Source organism: Branchiostoma floridae, chromosome 2, assembly GCF_000003815.2.
Source record: "Branchiostoma floridae strain S238N-H82 chromosome 2, Bfl_VNyyK, whole genome shotgun sequence".
NCBI classification, from domain to species: domain Eukaryota; kingdom Metazoa; phylum Chordata; class Leptocardii; order Amphioxiformes; family Branchiostomatidae; genus Branchiostoma; species Branchiostoma floridae.
Genome location: NC_049980.1, coordinates 34,411,195 through 34,431,921, shown reverse-complemented (window position 1 = coordinate 34,431,921; position 20,727 = coordinate 34,411,195). Strand labels below are relative to the sequence as shown.

At 42.8% G+C, this 20,727-nt stretch overlaps 1 protein-coding gene across 2 annotated transcripts in view; it reads right to left on the bottom strand.

Moving 5' to 3' along the window:
- Positions 1–3,642: 3,642 nt before the first annotated feature.
- LOC118409873 (ras-specific guanine nucleotide-releasing factor 1-like) overlaps positions 3,643–20,727 on the bottom strand; it is a 24,061-nt gene continuing 6,976 nt past the window's right edge. For both annotated transcript variants that reach the window (XM_035811241.1, XM_035811242.1), the window contains 11 exons: positions 15,629–15,759; positions 15,229–15,341; positions 14,169–14,235; positions 13,206–13,303; positions 12,500–12,584; positions 9,149–9,246; positions 8,557–8,656; positions 8,143–8,222; positions 7,884–8,001; positions 7,423–7,491; positions 3,643–6,889 (listed from right to left, as the gene is read on the bottom strand). In XM_035811241.1, coding sequence (XP_035667134.1) covers positions 6,773–6,889; positions 7,423–7,491; positions 7,884–8,001; positions 8,143–8,222; positions 8,557–8,656; positions 9,149–9,246; positions 12,500–12,584; positions 13,206–13,303; positions 14,169–14,235; positions 15,229–15,341; positions 15,629–15,759 — 1,076 coding nt within the window. In that variant the 3' untranslated portion in view covers positions 3,643–6,772. The remainder of the gene's footprint in view (positions 6,890–7,422; positions 7,492–7,883; positions 8,002–8,142; positions 8,223–8,556; positions 8,657–9,148; positions 9,247–12,499; positions 12,585–13,205; positions 13,304–14,168; positions 14,236–15,228; positions 15,342–15,628; positions 15,760–20,727) is intronic.

Sequence of the window (20,727 nt, the reverse complement as noted above, 5' to 3'; positions counted from 1 at the left end):
GGCAAAGGTTGGGTCGTTGGTCGTCGCTACCGTCGGAAACCTGACAGTGTGTATTACAGATACAGGTACAGAAGCTGATGCGTTACGCCGAAGGGTGGTTATACAATATACCAGCTACACAGCTACAGATTCTCCCTTTCATACCTACCATCTCCGTTTGACAGGATTCCGTCGGGGTCGCAGAGGTACGAGGACCTGTTCCTACCGCACCGCTCCCAGTCCGTCAGCGGGCTGGGGTACTCCTCCGCCCGCCAGGCCGCCGGAACGCGTGCCGGTGACGTGCAGGAAACAAACCCGGACTTCCCGTGGGTGACGAGAACCAAGAAGGTACAATATACTACCTGTAGCACTGGAGACATCTTGTTATCGAGCATGGAGGAATTCAAGATCAAGTTTACTACTTGGGAGGGTGAGTAAACGGGTCACGTAGCCTTCAGGTGTTTGCAAAATAAGCGGAGAACATTTACTCCTCAGGTGATCGTGACCCGTTCTCAAACGTTGATTGTCCTACGTTCGTTCGAAGCAAAACAGCTTTAGACTAAAGTCTTCAGTAGATATAGATGTAGTCATCAAATACGTACGCACCAGCTACAGACCTGGGTATCCAGGGTCGCCAGTGAAAGTACAGGAATAAGGCAATCGTCCACTCTCGTAGACTGAGGTGAAAGGAACTATCTTGCTTCGGTATCGGGACGTCTTGTCGGATGGGACGTAAAGCCGTAAGGACGTAAAGGAGGAGAAAAGCACCGCAGGCACGTTAAAGAACACATTAATTGATAAAAGTCCGATCCCGGTGTGAGTTAGTGTTAAACCTTAGAGGCCGGTCTTGTCGCGGCTTGCTTGGACTGTACAAAACGCGTGACAACCGTTCCTGGCTTCACAGAATCTCATAAACAGACAAAACAGAGCCGCTCTTGCGTACTTCCTCCCGTCATAGCTGAACTCTGTGCTGACTATAAACACAAACACACCGGCCATATAGGAGACCGGCTTTCCTAGCGCTTAGTTCAGCCCATCGGTGCAGAACGTCACGGTTAAACACACATACGGCTCACGTGGATGATAATCGTCTACACTTTTTAAAACAATGGCACTGTATCATGATAGAAGAAAAATATTCCCTCACTTCACTCAGATGGGAATGAGTACCAAGCTTCGGTTAGGGTCGGGCGTTAAATGGAGGTCCCGTGTTTGGGGGAGCCACACCTCAATTATGGTAAAGATCCCGCCACAATTATCGAAACAAGAAATCTTTTAAGAAAAGCTGTGCATTGCCGCGTATTTTATGACTGAACTGCTGAGAGCGACACCTAGCTTCTTCAGTAGGAAATGCAGCAAAAGGGGATATTGGAAATTTACCTCATTATCATAATTTATGTCACATGAATTATTGGCACATTAAACAGGTTTTGTAAAACTTTTTGACCCACAATGAATATGCATTATTTTTCATTACAAAATAAGTTCCTTCTGATGCAATTTGTGATATATCTTTATATAAACATGGTGAGTTAAAGCGTAGATTTATTACGCTGGACCACATACAGTAACATGCGTCTAGAAGAGCGTTTTAATACTCGCCTGGAATGTACCATTGTCTAACTAAGCCATGAAACTCGGCAAGGAAAGAAGGGCCTTTGGAAGGGGCTTTGGAAGGGCTGGGTTAAAAGGTCCGTCCATTGATCCAACCATGGAAGAAAGCTGGCATAAGGCATTGCCGCTGGCGCGGCAATGCAAAAAGTAGGGGTCCTTCCCGGTGTGAGTGGATCAAACCTTACAGTCTGGTCTCTGGGCTGACCTATTGAAAAGTTGATAGTCACCTGTCATGTCAATCGTACCACAAATGCAGTAAATAAATAAATAGGTAAGATGACGGATGATGAATAACCACAGTATGAATAACCACAGTTGTCAATTGGAACTTTCAGAAAGTTTATTGAAAACGTTCTGATAAAACTCCTGAAGACAAGGATCCTCCTCTCGGCGCGTTCATATAAAAGGAAATAAATCTCACATTGAGCAGACTGCGCCCAAAATGTTCGGTCACACGGACTTAGGGAAACTAACTAATGCTAGGTCACCTTTATCTGTGGGGTAACCTATATCCGTTGTATCTAAATACAGGGCATTTAGGGGTATCAAGTCGGTGGACGGTGATCTGAAACTGAAATATTTGTGAAAATTTGCATTTTGAAACCAACGTCCGTCGACTTGATATCCCCAAATATCCTGTTTTTAGATATGACGGATATAGGTTACCCCACGGATAAAGGTGAACAGGCGTTAATGGGCAAACCGACAAACTGAAACACACGGACATAAATATTTACAGTATAGTTATGGTATATGAAATACCTCTCATACGGGCAGAGCTATAACTACAGTACTGCACACCTGAAAAATACATATAGAAACCAATCATGGGACGGATATAACATATCCCAAAAGGTATGAATTTCTATATTTAGCATTTGGAATTTTGCAGGCATCATTTGGACATTGTGGCAGAATTTACATTTTCGACTCACTGACAACACTTAACAAAAAGTGACGTCTGAAAAGGAATGTTGACATACAACATGATCATACTAGAATAGTTGGCCCAAAAGTTTACAATGTAGAGTTTTAGCCACTTGTTCCCTTTATTGGTATCTTGTTTGGCTGTGTATTTCATCTTGCTGCTGCCATGTAAGTATCACATTCAATTTTGTCTTGTTGTTGAGAGGCATTCTCTATGCAGAACAGGTCAGCGATGACAGTAATTACAAAATATGCTTTCTCAGTTCACATCCTGTTATTCAGCCCATTGCAACACAACTGTGAAGTACTGTGTACAGTTCCGTAGTCTCATGTCTCTCCCTTTACCCCAAATCTGGGCATTTTGGTCAACATTAGCATATGAGAATATCTTACAACTTCGTAATACAACATTCAATTGGAACATTCAATATAAGGAAAACATCATCATATACTACATCTTCAGTCACTGTGATAATCTGTCAACAAAGGCAAACAATGATCGCACACGAGAACACACATGTGTACACGCACGTGCACACATATGTGTACACGCATGTACACACATGTAAACAAATGTGTACACGCATGTACACACATGTAAACAAATGTGTACACGCATGTACACACATGTAAACAAATGCACACCAGTGTACAATATTAGTCTAAACAAGGAAAGATCCTAAAAGGTAGTTCATGGTTTAAACCCCACATGCGCAGTGAGAGGATTGTGGGTAACGTGTCAAAGGTCAAGGCCTCCATAACATGTCGACCAATTCTTCCCAGACCATCTTTAACACATGCCCAGACGACTTTTGTATATGTCTTAGGGGCCCTCAACTTTGACATATTACCTTCAATGCACATGTGCAGTTGCAATTGTGGCTGGCTTATTATAACTACGATTATTCTTCCAGTGGTCTGTTCATTTCCTTCTTCAAACGATAAGATCTAAATAAAAACAACAGAGCTAGTGCCTTTGCTTGCAAGTCTGTAGGTTCAGAACGCACGAGGGGGCGATCAGTTACTTTGCGGCCTAACCTAGAAATAATGTGCACAATTAAGAGAAGAGAAGGGAAAGCATTTTCCAGTTCAAACACGAATGGAATCCTCCTCCAACGTTTTGACCATTTCTTCGTTCGTAAATATCGTGGCATGAGGAACACGACCCACACAACCATAGTCACGTTTAACCCTTAGGGCTTGTTTTTTTCTCGCCACTTAAATACTGATTTTGAAAAGGACGTCGACTGGAAAGTAATGACCACAATCGTTGGAAATGTAGAAGATAAAGATAGAAGATTTCATACTGCTAGTATACTATTATGCTCCGAAATTTGAGTTATGCACCTTATTTCAAGCTGCGTTCGAAACCCTTCCTCTCATGGCTGGTAAGAATGATGTGACTCTGGCGTTTCGTCTGTACAAGTTAATGTCCGTACACTTCATGTATCTCGTTCTATCATAAGTCCATTTTCCTGAGGTAAAGCATTAATCGGAACAACACTGTGTATGTATGCTACGAAGTCTTGGAATTGGATATAGGAGAATTCTCTGACACATGGCTTCTAACTGTAGTTCTGCCTCCCATCGCTAGGTGGCGCTTTTGCGGCGAGAAAACAATCCCAAGCGTGGCTAAGCTTGTATGCCCCCTAGTTTGGGATTAGCCACGTTTGGGATTGTGTTCTTGGCGCAAAAGCGACACCTACATCAGCTACACGTAGCGGCGAGAAGCAGAACTCCAGTTAGAAGCTCTGAGGGACAGCGAAGCTAAGCAAAGTAATTGGTTTGTGTAAAAGAATTATCCTATATATACTCTACCAACGTGATGAAATTATTTGCGTACGTAAGTCTTGGTTGTCGTAACGAAATGTGAGGAACCAGTTCTGTTACCACAAATGGCTCTTTTGTTTGGCTGAGAGTGCCCAGACTTGGGAAATGAGTAGAACTTAAGATTTCTGTGTATCTTAGAACGTCTGGAATGATTGTCTGACTATTGCCTTTTTGTCATAAGGACACGTGCGGCATTTTCTGTAGTGGTACATTCAAAAGGCAAAGACCCCGGGTATGCACACTATGTCGCAATGACGTATACGTGACGCACAATCATCAACAGAGCGCAGCTACTCCCCTTAATTTGAACTGCTGTCACCTATGGTATTCATGTGGGCGACACAGTCACATATGTCAATTTCTACATTACAAAAGCAACAACAGCGACCAAGGCTCACAGTTCACATGGCTTTTATAGAGGTGATCTAAAAACCAAAATGGTGGGTTGAAAACTCAATGGATGTTTCAACATTCGTTCAATTTACTTCACGGTTGCCAGAAAGTACAGTCAAATTTTAATCATTTTCCACAAAGTGATGTCGATAGTAGTGTCGTATTTTGCGATAGAAGACAAAATTATTATCTTTCTGAAGGGAGTTTAATGGCTAAAACGACTTCCCCCACGTTAATTCCTTTTTTTGCATTGCCTGTGTTTGACCGTCTTTCAGCATTAAAGAATTTGGCTGTTTTTCCCCGCGGTTTTCTCCCTACAATTGGGCAGATTTCTAACCGCGCAAGTATAACAAAACAGTTGGCCCGACGACGATTTGTTTACAAATTCTAACGGGCATTAAGCGCAGCCATTGCGTCGGTGTTCTATCGAGCGATCGCTGCACAATTCATAGGAGTCAAGCAAAACATTCTATGGCGATTGTGAACTTCAGTGACTTCTGACGATCAGTAAATTTGGGCGAAGTTTGACGTTTGCTTTAACATCATCAACAGTTCCCTGGCGTTGCTTGGACGTCGAATGTAGCAACCTTTATAAAGGTGAAACTAAACTCTACCCTACTTCACAAGCTTTGTTTATCTACTATTCAAGTGAGCTTCAGTATTCCTCATACGGATGTCACTATGACAATCTTACGAGAGGTGAAAAATCATATTTACAAATGGCTCACAGAACGTCAACGAAAATAGTTTTGGTCTTCACAGTAGATTCTAGCGGATTCTCGCGAAGTGTGTCGCTATTAATGCTTCAAAATTCGTACCTGGGATCGAGCTCGATCACTCTTATTGCAATATTGGTTCTCTGTTAGATATTCACAGTAGCTTTAAACTCTTCTGCTTTTAGTTTGGATGTGTCTGTGTTGCATCACAGGGAGATGCCTTAAAGTAGGAGGATTGTCGTATGTTGTGTTATAGTTGTTTCTCATTAAAAGTACACTGAAATTAAATGTAGACTGTGTTAAAGGAAAAAAAGTCCATCATCATTGAAAGTCCACGATAAAACATGAATGGTAGAAAATCTTCACATTAGAATCACGGTTTCGTTACAACTTACTTCGCAAAGTATCTAAGCATTTTGATCGTTTAATGAGGAAACCTTTACCTGATTTCTTCAAACACCTTAATGATTGGTATGTAACATAAATATGTTCCCATCACACACATCGGTAGCTGGAAGGTTGTTCTGCAGGTTACCTCCTCCTGTCCGATACACCTGGTTCGCGGATTCACCCTGCCTCTGAAATCCCGTTGGCCGTTGGGCGACAGTTTGGTTTGGCATCAGCGCACTTTCGTTGGCAACCGCTGGCAACGTTACCTCATAACAACAACCAACAACAACATCTCCCCGGTAGTCACAAACTCCAGGTTCACACTGGTCCTGTTGCAGTGCCGGTGCATGTGTTGGCCCACACCATTGTGTACTCCTCTCTGTGTGTTGATTGAAAATTGCTCTGTCTACTTGTTGTTGGCAGCTTGGTTGAAGATATGTACACGATACCTCCATCTTTTGGAACATCCACATGCATCTTGGTCACAAAGGTAGATAGAAAGTGTCGTCTAGTTGAATGTTCTGTTGCAGTTAGTTCATTTGGTCCGAAAAACAATGGTTGATATCGTGTGAAAATGGCGAAACGTCTCGCTTCTCCCACTCGGTCCTCCCTTGACTGTAGGCACCCGTGGTGGTGTGTAGAATCCAGTCGGTCGAGCTGCCACTCTTCTAGACGGGCAATCCCCTCAGCAAGCTGCGCTTCCGCTCACATCTTGTACGAAGGCTGTACGCGGTATCATCTATTCTTTAACATCCCTCCTATCTACGTACGGCTGTGTAAAATCCACCTACAGATCGTAACAGTGTCTTAGTAGTCTGAGTTTTCCAGTGGAGGAGCTAGCCAGGTAAAAATGTGCATCGTGGAAGGTTTTCTTGTCTTTAATTGATGATGTTGTGTTTCCCGTTGAGGAGCTGTGTAGAAAATCAGGACCCGCTGCTGGCGGAGGCACTCGGGCTCATCCTCGGCTCGATCTGCAGAGACGCGGCGTACAGAGCGTCGTCGTCAAGGATAAGCGCCTGGTCTAGCAGGTAACTCGTCACCTGGAGAATAAGAAACGGACGTGAGGATATTCAGATTGGCATATAACACTACTACAGAGCGTCGTCGACCAGGATGAGCGCCTGGTCGAGCAGGTAACTCGTCACCTGGAGAATGGCAAACAAACATTCATATAGAATCACCGGAACACACCTGGGGATTTCGACAAGGTGAAAATTCTTGATTTCGAACAGGATTGCTTTTTCATGGGAGTGGAACAGGCCATTTACATGAGAGCCCACCAACCTTCCCTCAACCGAGACGGGGGCCGATACCGACTTCCAAGCACCTTTGACCCTTTGCTGACGTCACACTTACGGTCTGGATGTGTGACGTAGGCTTTGGGTCATTTTACCTTGATAAGGATTAGAGGACTGATCGAAAGCTTGTTGGTAAGCGCTTTATTTTGTGTACGGATATATAGTTGAAAATTGTAATATGAGAAACGAACGTAAAGGTCCCCTTTTTGATGACAGATCCGTAAATAACTTGTGGTAGGGCAGCGATGGCTACAAGAAGAAATCCATGTTCTTACCTTAGGATCATATTCTATTTTGTACGGTGTCTGTTGGTACTGTCGCAGTTCCCGGATAACATGTGCAATCTGGGAAAGAGAACAGGATTATTGCAAAGACCAATTACAACTTAAAGGTAAGAGCAATAAAGGACAATATCAGCAGTTCATGTGCCTGCTAGAATTTAGGCTAGTGTTGTCTAGATGGCAATATCTCTATCTGTTTCTTGATTTTATCGTCGTTCTTTTCAATGGTTAGCGACAAATTGAATAGGTACAAAGTATAAGTGCCATCTCCTAGAGGTCTTTTGGAATTTCTCGTCCAAAAATGAGTTTGACTTCGCTCCAAACACAAACACATTTCGACAGTATTTTCATAACTATGAAGTGACGACAAGTTATGTCCATATGACATTGACTTCCATGAAAGTTGCCCTATAAACTTTAATTTCTGTGATGAATTTGCGGTCTTGTGTACGTACCATTCTCATCTTTGAAAAATTGACCAGGCCATCTTCGGTAAAGTTTGGTGCTCCGTCCTCTATGAAAGCCAAGTCTGTCAGGTACACTCCTAAGTATGGCACGCATGGAGGGTCACATCTGGAAATCCATAAAAATATAATGACTTTGACTAAAAGGTTAAGGTTGTCTCGTTTTTTTAGGGTTGTTATCAACTGTGTCTAGCCCAGCCCTCTCCTCCCACCGCCACCATTTAATTGAGTATCTTAAACAGGTACGTACCTGTGTAGTTCATTCCTCATGTTTTTGAATCTACCATCAGACGACACCAGATTCTTCAGTTTCTCTACAAGCTGTTTGGTCTGAAATATAGAAAATGAAATCATGATGCTTCATTTCACTAAAGATAAAACTCGTAACAATGTGTTCCTCAAACTATAAAAGGAAACATCCCCCAAACTGTCATCTATAAAACCAGTACATCAACATCTGCCGACGTTTCGGTGACCGTCTGTCGTCTTCTTCAGGGCAATACTGACCGGTCCTACTTCACAATGCAGCACTAGGTAAGACGGTGACCGAAACATTGACAAGTGTACCGGTTGTTTTTAAAGAGATTTGATATCCACGTTACGGAATGGCTACGATTTCTTTCCCTTTATGTCAACCACAAATATCGTGCTCATTCATTCTGACCTGTTTGGAGACCTTTTCCCATGTTTTCTTGAGTCTGTAGATGGCGCTATTCTGGAATGCCGACGTGATCTCGAGAACAGAGTTGTAGTTGTGCATACACCTGTAAAAGAGGGACATCAGCAGTCAGGGTATACTCTATGTTTACCTAATTAATTTAGTTGCTAACTAGCTTCTAAGAGAAAACACTTTGATTACAAGAGAAACAGGCTTAATTCAGTACTGTGTATCAATGTGCATCTGTGGCTGAGCGGTAATGCAACCCCGCTGCTTGGCCATCTGGATCCAATTCCGTAGACCCGTGAGCCTGAGTTCGATCCCTGGGTCGGCTCAGCTCAGACATATTGTAAGGGATTGGGGCATTCGTCTTCCGGAAGGGACATAAAATGGGGGTTCTGTGTCGAAGGAGGTGCCTCGAGCATGTAAAACAGCCTCGTCACTCAGACTGAGTACCTACTGGCATAATATTGCAATAGCACACATGTGAATAATTAACTGTTCCTGTCTTCATTTCCTTAAATCCTCTTCAAGTTTACCTTCCTTACGTCTTTATACAAAATGAACACTGTAACAACACGAAAAGTTTCCCACAAACCTGCAGATGTCGGCGACTGCCGTCCATTTCTCGATGGCACTAGCTCGTCCGGGGATGGTCGGCTGGCTGACAACTTCAGACGCCACTAGTTTACTCACCTGTAACAGAGTTGTTCATCATTGTCGGTTAAAAACACTAGATGATAACAGTTGAGTGATCAAAATCTGTGACCTTGACTCAACTAAACTCCATATTCTGTTCTACTCTACTCTACTCTACTAAACTCTATATTCTGTTCTATTCTACTCTACACTGCAGTACTCTCCCTAACTCTGCTCTACTCTACCCTACTCTACTCTACTCTACTATATTCTACTCTACTCTACTCTACTCTACTCTACTCTACCCGACTCTACCCTACTCTACCCTACTCTACTCTACTCTACTCTACTCTACTCTACTCTACTCTACTCTACTCTACTCTACTCTGCTCTACTCTACTCTGCTCTACTCCGCTCTGCTCTACTCTATTATACTCTACGCTACGCTACTCTAGGGACTGGTCGATATTTAGCGGGGGGGGAGGGCCGGTCGTCAGAGGGTCGGGTCAAAAAATTTTTCTTAGGCCCTCCCCCCCCGGTCAAAATTTTTTTCCTAGGCCCTCCCCCCAAGTCAAAATATTTTTCCTAGGCCCTCCCCCCTCCTATCAAATTTGAAAAATATTCAAGACGCAAATAAATCACCGCGCTCCCGCTTGGAAATATCCTTTACGCCATACTGATACTGGTTTTCCGTTTTTAGTCGCGAAGCAGATCTCTTACCCCTAGGAAAAAAGGGAAATTGAATGGCTCGGAGCCCATAAATATATTCTTCATGGAGGCTACTTTATTCTTTTGATATTCATAAATGATGCCACTCTACTAGTCCAAACAACACTGCAAAAGTATTTTGTACCTGGATTTTAGCTAGTAGATTTGCGCCGCTGGCGGCGCGCGCCCCGCCCCGGAGTAGCTTGTCGGAGACTATTTTCAAATAATATACATACCTTTGGGACTTGTTGGTTCTGTGGTGGCAATAACTGACTGTGACTCGGGGGAAAATGCCAACAAAAACGTCAGCACGATGCGACTAACCAAAACTGTAGTGGGGAGGGGGGCGCCGAAGCGTAAGGACGATTTTCCCACGGCGGGCCGGGGTCGACCGGTTGCCTTCAGTCTCTACCTCTCCCGGGGCGTTAGAACGCAGACTTCTACTCGGGAGATCTTTTAAAAATGCCACGCATTTTTTGTATATCCATTTTGTCGGTCAAAAATGACAGAATGGGCCTGCACATAGTAGGGATATTGCGATGATTTGAAAAAAAATATTTACAAAGTGGCACGCCCGCTCGATGTTGCAGCAACATGTTAGCGCGTATTAAAGAAAAGTTCTAAATCAAAAGGCCATTTGTACTGGTGTTCTAGGTGTACTGGCACATGAACAAGCATGACAAAGAATTATGATACTATTTCTTCGGTAACATTCACTTTTATTCACGATTCTAATTTGCAATGCCTGCAAACTCCGATCGGAATCACCCGGAACCTGTACGAAATGGCATTTTGACGGGAATTCATTTATTTTTTGACACGTTAGTTCAGATTCTTTTCTCAGTAGCTGTGCCTGTATCACAGGACTCATGAACTGTCAAGCTTCCGATTTTCATAGTTTTAAAACTATCGACAAAGGAATCGTCCTCCTGGTGCAAACTGTAAACAGACGTCACACACCACTCGTCTCCGACGTGACAAAGACACTGTCGCCTCTTGCGCCATTTTTCTTTGATTTGAGAGGCTCGAGCCGTCCACCGCGGCTCCGACATCGTTTCCTCGCGATCTTTGCCAGCCCTGACTCCACCGCTGCCCCTTCTCCTTGTCCCTCAACACTTGTAGTAGAAGCAATAGTTTCCGCGTCATCCACTTCTACTTGACAAGTCGACGCCTTGGCGAGACTTGTGTATGTTGTCCAGTCCCAAACATTGCAGTTTCACGGGTTATTCCCATAGTTCGCGCTTCTTCTTGATTGACATTTACCGCCTTTTTGGCGCCGCTGCGGGCTGTGATTGGTCGCAAGTTAATTCGATTTTACGCACAAAGTGGCACGCCCTGTCCAATCGGTACATCTAAAGACTGCAGCCAAGGCTGTTGCCATGGTAACGACACGTACAACAGCATGTCCTACGTGGGAATCGGCTTGCACACGTCTTGTACTCCGTGCTTTTGATAATTATGATAGTTCCCAAGTCGAGCACTCGCTGCTAGCTGTACAGGTTACAACAAGGACGTTGTGTAAGATTTTATAATATAGTAGTGGGGAAAGAGGTGCCCTGTCTGCAAAATTTCAGGTAGCGCAGTGGGTTTAAAATCACGTTGCGCCAAGCAAAATATTCCAAGCCCTCACGATGCGCCAAGCCCTGTGACAGTCGTCTTTTTTCCTTCTAAGCAAATTACACATTGTCGACAAAGATTTTGATCTCCAAACACACAAGTTTGCTGACGATGTACAGCGAGAGAAAGCGACATGAAACGCGGAAAGCTGAATTCACAAGTCTCACCGGCCGTTTCACAGACGGCACTTTGTCGCAAGTCATCTTCCAGAGCGTTCCAAATTATGAAAAAAAAATACGCATTTTCATGTCATTTTTGCGGTAAAATATGAGGAAAATACCGGCATGTGTTGGTGCGCAGATGTTGACTAGATATGCAAGTACGCTAAATTTTGTCACCGTGACTGAATGGTAGCATTGCAAACCGGAAGTAACGTTATATTTTATTTTTTTTTTATTTTTCCGCCCACCTCTATTAATACAAGCGTTAAAACGGTAAATGAACACTGTAACATCAATATTTTTACAACATTGTAGCGGTGTTAAACAGAGATAGAGTCAAAGGCGCGGCAGTGAAATATTACTGAGCGAATTTTCAACATGTGGAGCGGCGAGCCACCGGCCTTTTTCTTTTTACCATGTCGGGCGCCGAACCTCGGGTGCGAGGCGTCTCAAGCTTGTGGAGGCCTGGGGAAATTTTGAAATCTTGACCCTCTGAAACGCCAATTTCCGGCATTTTGAGGGACAAATTTTGCTGGTAGTCCGATAAAAATTTTTTCCTAGGCCCTCCCCCCGGCTCAAATTTTTTTTCCTAGGCCCTCCCCCCGGCTCAAATTTTTTTTCCTAGGCCCTCCCCCCTCTGACGACCGGCCCTCCCCCCCCGCTAAATATCGACCAGTCCCCTACTCTACTCCACTCCACTCCACTCTATTCTATTCCATTCTATTCTATTCTATTCTATTCTATTCTATTCTACCCTACCCTACCCTACTCTACCCTACTCTACCCTTACTATACTCTATTCTACGCTATACAGGTTTCAGTACCTCATTGAATCTCTTGCTGGTGAGCATGATGTGTGGCGCCCGGGTGGCTTTGTCAGGTTTCATCCACGCCTTGTTCAGGAACTCCCTGGGGAATGGTGACAGGTGGTTTCATCAATTATGTTAGTTTAGTACACTATTGTAGCTTTTTTTAAACTATTGTAGCTGTTAATGATATATGTGTTTATGATTTGCCATACATTTTACCTTTTACAATCGCTGTGAAATAAACTTGACTTGACTTGACTAATAGCGTTACTTTGTAGAGTCATTAACTTGGAAAATTGATAAAATCAGAAACGACAGACCTTTACACAATTATAACAAAAAACGTAGTTCTGCACAAAACTTGTAGAAACAGTAACACACTGTATTTAATGCTTGCTAAAACACTCAAGCACGCACACAAAGCGATACGGGGGAGGAGAGAGGTAGAGGAATAAGGGAAGAGGTGAGTTGAAGAGAGAGAAGCAGAGAAAATATGTAGGTGGGTGACAAGAAAAGAGCGCGTGCAAGAGGGAGGGAGAAACCATCGCGCTGTTGGTGAGCAGCGTTATTATCAGAAATCACATGACCCTAGTCCTAACAAGGGGCAAAATTCTGACGTAGCATAAATTTGTCGTGACACATTTCTCCACCACATGACCCTAGCCCAAACACGGAGCGAAAATCCGACGTAGTATGAATTCTGCGTGACACCGTTACTCACTCGTAAGGAATGCTGCAGAAGATGGTGTGGTCGGTGAGGGTGAGCTGCTCCGCCAGCTGGAGCGCTGACAGGGTCTCAAACGTCGCGCTGTCCGCTCTCTGTAACCAAAGGCAACACCAACAAAGGATGTTATTGAACTAGTTTAACTGTAATATCCAACACAAAAATTGAACTCACCCAAATTTTAGACTGAACACCACCAGTCTTTGTCAAGGAATGTACAATCCACTGCTGTCGTGACGTCACGTTATGCAAGCGCCACAGACTTCCTGCAACCTATGATCCACTTTTAACTTAGTCACGTGTTCTATCTGCATAACGTGACGTCACGACAGCAGTGGATTGTCGAGCAGTCGAAAATTTGTGTGAGTCCAATTTTTCTGTTGGATATTACAGTTAAACTAGTTTAATAACGCCTTCTACCAACACAGATGAACTTTCAAGTTAACATCGGATGTTGTTTATACATGTATACATGTGTATTTTCTGACATGTCATATATTAAAGCATTTTTCTTTGAATATGACATTGTGAGCACAGATGGCATGTTGGAAATCTAATCAATCACTTTATTATACTGTATCGACTTTTATAGTTTACTCAGGAAGTATATCATGAAAGTGTAACTAACCAACTATAGTTATACACATGTATTAGAGTTTCATCAGGTAACTTTAAGCAGCGACACCTATAGCTGCAGTACAATGTGAACCAGTCAGAATTTCCCTGAGGAAGGTGACAGACAAGGTCACCGAAACGTTGTTAGATAAAGCGATGGTTTGTTCAGTTAATTACAGAGAACTATGATAATGATAATAATGATTGGTTTATTCAAGAAACACATACACTATGTACAAGGTCTCGCAGGCAACCTCAGTTACCTGAATTATGTTTGTGCATATATAACATTATCACATTAAATAGTGCAGGTGGGTGTTCAGAGCTAAGAAAAACATTCCTCACCTTCCCAGGACTCAGGATCTCCTGCAGCCGCGCCTTGGTTTTGTCCCCGTCTTCGTAAGCAAGCGTTCTGGACAATAACATGTCAGAATAGCATGAAAGCTCATCTGTGATGATGTAGTACGTATTGAAGATTTTCCACTGTCTTACAACACCAAAGTTAGCTACCTCGAATTTTCAGTCGCACTTCCGTCGACCTTCTTCAGGATTCTTTGCGATGGGGGTAAAAGAGGCCATCTACATAAAAGCACAACAGCACACTCAACACAGACGGGGGCCGGTATCGCTTTCCAGGCATGTATGATTCCTTACTCGAATCACGTGTCTCTAAGTCACGTGATCAGAGTAACTGAATCATCACTCCTGAAGAAGGTCGACGGAAGTGCTACTGAAAATTCGAGGTAAGCTAATTTTGGTGTTGTAAGACAGTGGAAAATCTTCAATATGTCAGAATTGCTTTCACAGACTGTATTGAGACTTAGATAATAGATCTGCATCTGTTATGTTTCCCCCAGATCCATACCTCCCCCTCATGGACCCAATTAAGACCGAGGCGCAAGCCGATTTGAGTGAATATAAAAACAAAGCTTGTAGAGAAATTGCTTATATTACTAATTAATAAAGGCTGGCGATTAGCGTATTCAAATTGATAGCACAGAAATCAAAAGAAAACGTTCTGCGGTTAGAAAAAAAGGCCACGATGGCTTGTTCAAGATCATCCACCACATACGTGACATCAAAGACTTAGATAAGTACAATATTGGCAAATAAGAAAATGCAACAAAAACAACAAAATACCTAGAAAATGATTTAAGCCATGTAACATTATCTGGTTATAAGTGATAGGCCAATTTACTGCATAGGAAACAGTTAAGGACACATGTTCAGGATTGAAGCAAAAAATAATAATTTTAGATTAGAGTGTTATGGATAAAGTGCAAATAAGATGTGACAACTTGATTTATATGATGATAATTTCCTCACGAAAAATCGTGAGAATAACGAGTATTAGCACCAAATAAAGTAATAGTAATAGATTAATGATAATAAAGTATCCAAGTACCTGAGTATGTTGGAGGCTGCCTTATGCTCGCTGGCCAGCAGCCCAACATCCCCCATCATCTCCTCTAGAAGCTCCACAACCTTCGCTTTCAGGACGCTGTCCATCTCAAAGTCCTGCAGGGCAAAAGAAAGCATTTTAGATTAGTTCGCCTTTGATGTCAAAGATAAGCAAATTGCGTATGAAATCGGTACCAGCTGGACAAACTGCAATTCTCATATCTGCGTGTTCCATATGGAAGAAATGGCATCGTGACGTGTTCCTTTCCCAAAATAAATAATCTCAATACACTCATCGCACAATTGAACAAATAGAGCCGACTAGTTCCTTCAGCTCATAAATTCTCAAGTCGCACGACAAACGGAGAAAATTTTAAACCTGTGACGTAGGTGGAAATTCCCACCTGTTTATGCTTCGTCGTCCAGTGCCGCAAAACGTTCAGCACACGCGCAGTGGCTGCCGTACTGATGATCTCCTCTTTGTTCTTTCTCTGCTGTTTGAGATCTGGTGATGACGTAATGCAGCTACCGTAGCCTGGAACGGTAAAAGAAACCTTTAACCTTACCCTTTAATCCACCCTTACCCTGTAGCTACACACCTGCAGCTACCGTAACCTGGAAAATAGAAAACCTTTAACCTTTACCCTTTAATCCACCCTTACCCTGTAGCTACACACCTGCAGCTACCGTAACCTGGAAAATAGAAAACCTTTAACCTTTACCCTTTAATCCACCCTTACCCTGTAGCTACACACCTGCAGCTACCGTAGCCTGGAACGGTAAAAGAAACCTTTAACCTTACCCTTTAATCCACCCTTACCCTGTAGCTACACACCTGCAGCTACCGTAACCTGGAAAATAGAAAACCTTTAACCTTTACCCTTTAATCCATCCTTACTCTGTAGCTACACACCTACAGCTACCGTAGCCTGGAACAGTCACAGAAAACATTTAACCTTTGCCCTTTAACTCAGCCTTACCCTGAAGCTACCGTAGCTTTTTCCTTTTCACGTCAACTCGATCTTAATCTGTAGCTTCACATCTACAGTTGTTGCAGCCTGGAAACAGAAGCCTTTAACTCAGTCTCAGATCTTTAAGATATTGCCTTTGACCCAACTTTGCCTTGTAACACATGTGCAGCAGCAGTACGCTAGAAAGACCTTTAACCAACCCTTGAACATGAACTCAATTACCTCTAACCTAAGTGCCGCTGCCGTAGCTTGTACAGTCATACAAAGCTGAGCTGCTGTAAGCCCAGAGCTTACCCTGTGGCAAGACACGTGCACCTTTCTGTTCAAAATGTTACCATGGTTTTGTTAAGGTATGATTTCTCAGATGAATAATCGCATTTCCCCCGCCTTAAGAGAAATTGATAATATTGTTTTCTCTGACGTTGAAGACTAAAGCTCTGTCTTGATTTGATTTTGTCCTTTTGTGACCGCCGTATTTACATTTACACAAGAGATATTCGTTATTAACCTATTTACAAAAGACGTCATTCTTTTTCCTTTTTTCTTTGGCCACCTGGTAGGGTGTGAAATATGATAGGGGCAAGCCTGGCAATGTTCGACGGATGATCCTTTGCTAACGCTTTGTAAACATGCTGTCATAAGGATTCTGTGGCCAGGATATGAATAAATATTAGTAGGGGTGGGTACCGGTACAGTACGATACAGGTGCAGGTACGGTTCAGGTCCAGAGGATCAGGTTCATGGACCTGGACCTACGTATCTGTGAAAACTTGTGAATGAGCGATACTCAAAACAATGGTTCATTTCGCTACAACAGATTGTCCATTGGCGTTTTAAAATCTTATCCGAGTCAGGTAAACAACACTAACTAAGTCTGTTTTAGACCAAGTTTGACCGTATAAGTAAAAATAACTATCAACTTTTCTCTACCTTGCTCTTGTTATTTTCTTGGATCTGTCCACTGCCCTTTTCGCGGTTCGGTCTTCTGGATTGGTCCAACAAGAAAAAACGGTTTTGTACCGAAACGCTGGTATTGGGGTACTTCTTGAGTAGCTTGAATTTGTTTGCAATTATTACTCATTTAGTTCATACTTGTACCTGTGCGTACCTGAAGTGATAGCTTATATTCTGAACCCCCGCTGTTGCGTCAAACAACGCCCACAGTGACATGAGTAGGTGTTAATTTACTGGACACGAGGCCCAAACTCAATTGTGTCCGCTTAGATCACAAACAGCGTGGTTGCCGTGGATGCATGTACTGGCAGTTAAAGTCCCTAGTGAATAACTCCTGGAGAATCGCGCTTATCGTCTCTGCTTCTAAAGATGGAATCTAAGTGTGCTATAGCCGTGGTATTTGGTTTCTCTTCCTTTGTACGGGCCATGTCGTAAGACTGCATACAAGAGAAGCCCTATAGCATGTGCTGCAGCCACGTGTGCTAATACTACCTATCTGCTGAATCAAATAATTATATGATATTAGGTTGTATTTATTTGCTTTAATGCTACTAATAAGCCGTACATGTGGCACATCGCGTGCTTGGTTGCTAATATACGACATACCAGCAACTCACAAAACCAAGCACACCGTGCACGTTTCAAAGACATATGAACGAAAGGAAAGAAAATGCCTTTGGGTTAATGGTGCACCAGAATCGCACAGATATTGAGGTTCAAACGAACCGACACAAAGATGCCAAATTTGTCGTTAATGACATCGCTTCATCTGGTAACAGTTTGAAAATCACGTCTAGTACTTGTTAATAATGATTGGTTTATTCAGGAAACACATACACTATGTACAAGGTCTCGGAGGCAACCTCAGTTACCTGAATTATGCTTGTGCATATATAACATTTATTACATTTACAATTTGCAACAAAAACATGATTTAAAAGCGTTATTAAAGAATTAGTTTAATACTCAACTTATAAACAGAATAAAATTGCCTGATAGAGTGGCACACAATAGTTGTGTAGCTGTACGAATGTCCAAATAGTCCATAGTCCATAACATTTAAATGTTGTTAAGTAGCTTTACCATGTACGGAATCGGACTTCTTTTGTATCTATCAGTTCGTTGTACGTAACGTTAGAATTTATGTGTGCTGTAGCCGTGGCATGTGGCGTCTCTTGCTTATACCTCCTTTCCACTAGGTGCGACATAGAATTTGGCAGATCGCTCAACGAATTGCATAAAAAAGAAACGTTTTTTTTTACACTTTGTGTGCTTTTTGTTGTCCTCTCAGTCACACTTTTACCTGCTGTACTATATACCCAATGGTAAATCAGAGGTTACACATATCCTATTTAGGTCGCAGTGAGAGCGCATCAGGATCGCCGTCCAGTGGAATGGGGCCTAAGCGTGGGAAATGCTATAAGATTGCAAACAGGAGAAGCTCTGCAACATTCGTCGCAGCCACATGCACTATTCATATCTGCTTAATGAAATAAATTCCGTACCAGGGTGATTATATCTCCTATAATGCTAGAAAAGGCCGTACATGTGGCACTCCTTGTGCGTGAATGCTAACATACGAAATGGCAGCAACTTCACAAAACCAAAAAGCTTGGAAACGTATAAACAAAAGGAAAGAAAAGGTACTAGGTGGGAATGAGATCAGAAAACGCGCTTTAGTTAATGGTACACAAGAATGGCATAGATACTGAAGTTAGAACGAGCCGAGAGAAAGATACCAAATTTGTTGTTAAACATGTAGTAATATAGTCGTAAGTAGAACATAGAATAGCTTACTTATCAGACTCTTTGTATGCAACTTACTGCATTTATCCCTTGTAGGGCATGAATATGCAATAAACTTCATTGTCATTGTCATTGTCATTGTCATTGTTAAAGACACCACTTCGTCTGGTAACTGCTGGAGAATCGCGTCGATTGTCTCGTCTCTGTTGCTTCTAAAGCTAGAATCTAAGTGTGCTATAGCCGTGGTATTTGGTTTCTCTTCCTTTGTACGGGCCATGTCGTAAGACTGCATACAAGAGAAGCCCTACAGCATGTGCTGCAGCCACGTGTGCTAATACTACCTATCGTCTGAATCAAATAATTATATGACATTAGGTTGTATTTATTTGCTCTAATGCTAGTAATAGGCCGTACAGGTGGCACATCATGTGCTTACTTGCTAATATACAAAATAACAGCAACTCACAAAACCACTTAGTTTCAAAGACGTTTAAGTGAAGGGAAAGAATATATGTGAGAAGGAGATCAGCAAATGTTTTCGGCTTAATGGTGCACCAGAATGGCATAGATATTGAAGTTAAAACGAACCGAGACAAAGATTCCAAATGTGTTGTTAAAGAAATCGCTTCATCTGGTTAACTGCTGGAGAATCGCGTCGATCGTCTAATTTCTACTGCTTTAGGTAGAATTTACACGGTGCGCTGTAGCCGTGGCGTGTGGCTTCTCTTACTTCCCTTAGGCACAGGCTTGCAGGGTGATTATATTGGCTCTAATATCAGTAATAGGCAGGGCATGCGCCACACCATGTGCTTGGGCGCTAATATTCTCCATAGCAGCCACTCAAAATCAAAGGGATTGGAAGAGGCACAAATAAAACGAGACAAGACAGGCGAAGGTAATTAGGACATGCTTTTGCTTTAACGGTAGACAGTTACATAACGTATGGCACAGAATGGCACAGATACATAGCCAAAAAACGACAAAGATTTAAAAACTTTTGCTTAAACAACATAATTGAGTATTCCACCGAATAGCTGGAATCTATTTCTACTCTCAGAAATACTCACTAAGATTGAATTCTTCTAAGGTCTCTGTGTGCGCCAGACATAGACCAACAGATTTACACAGCGACAAAGTCAAAATATAAAAGTCGATATTTTGTTGAGCCAGCTAATCCTTACCACTCCGTTTGGTGTATATCGGGGCAGTGTCAATCTCCGTTTCTATAGCCCTTAGGCCACACAGAACACTACAGTTGGGACTAGTCCACTGGTAGTGAAGTGTGTTCAATTCCCATACTCTTACTCATAAGTGCTGAGTACTGAGCAGTAAAATTAGTATGTACCATTTTTCAAGTATTAAGTATAAACTCTACGACCGTACAAATATAATCGCACTCAAGCCATTGCACCAGTTAGCCAGACACACGACATTGCTGTAAAACATGCAACCCTATCGCACTCAAGCCATTGTACCAGTTAGCCAGACACACGACATTACTGTAAAACATGCAACCCTACCTACCCAACCGTGGCTGGAGCGAAGGCGTTAGGGTTGGGGGTACCGTTTTGGGGTCGGGGTTAGGGGCATGCTTTAGGGATTACGGTTAGGGGTTAGGGGTAAGGATTAGGGCTAGGGACAGGTTTAGGGCTAGGGCTAGGGCTAGGGCTAGGGCTAGGGCTAGGGCTAGGGCTAGGGCTAGGGCTAGGGCTAGGGCTAGGGCTAGGGCTAGGGCTAGGGCTAGGGCTAGGGCTAGGGCTAGGGCTAGGGCTAGGGCTAGGGCTAGGGCTAGGGCTAGGGCTAGGGTTCAGGTTAGATTTAGGTAAAGCCCA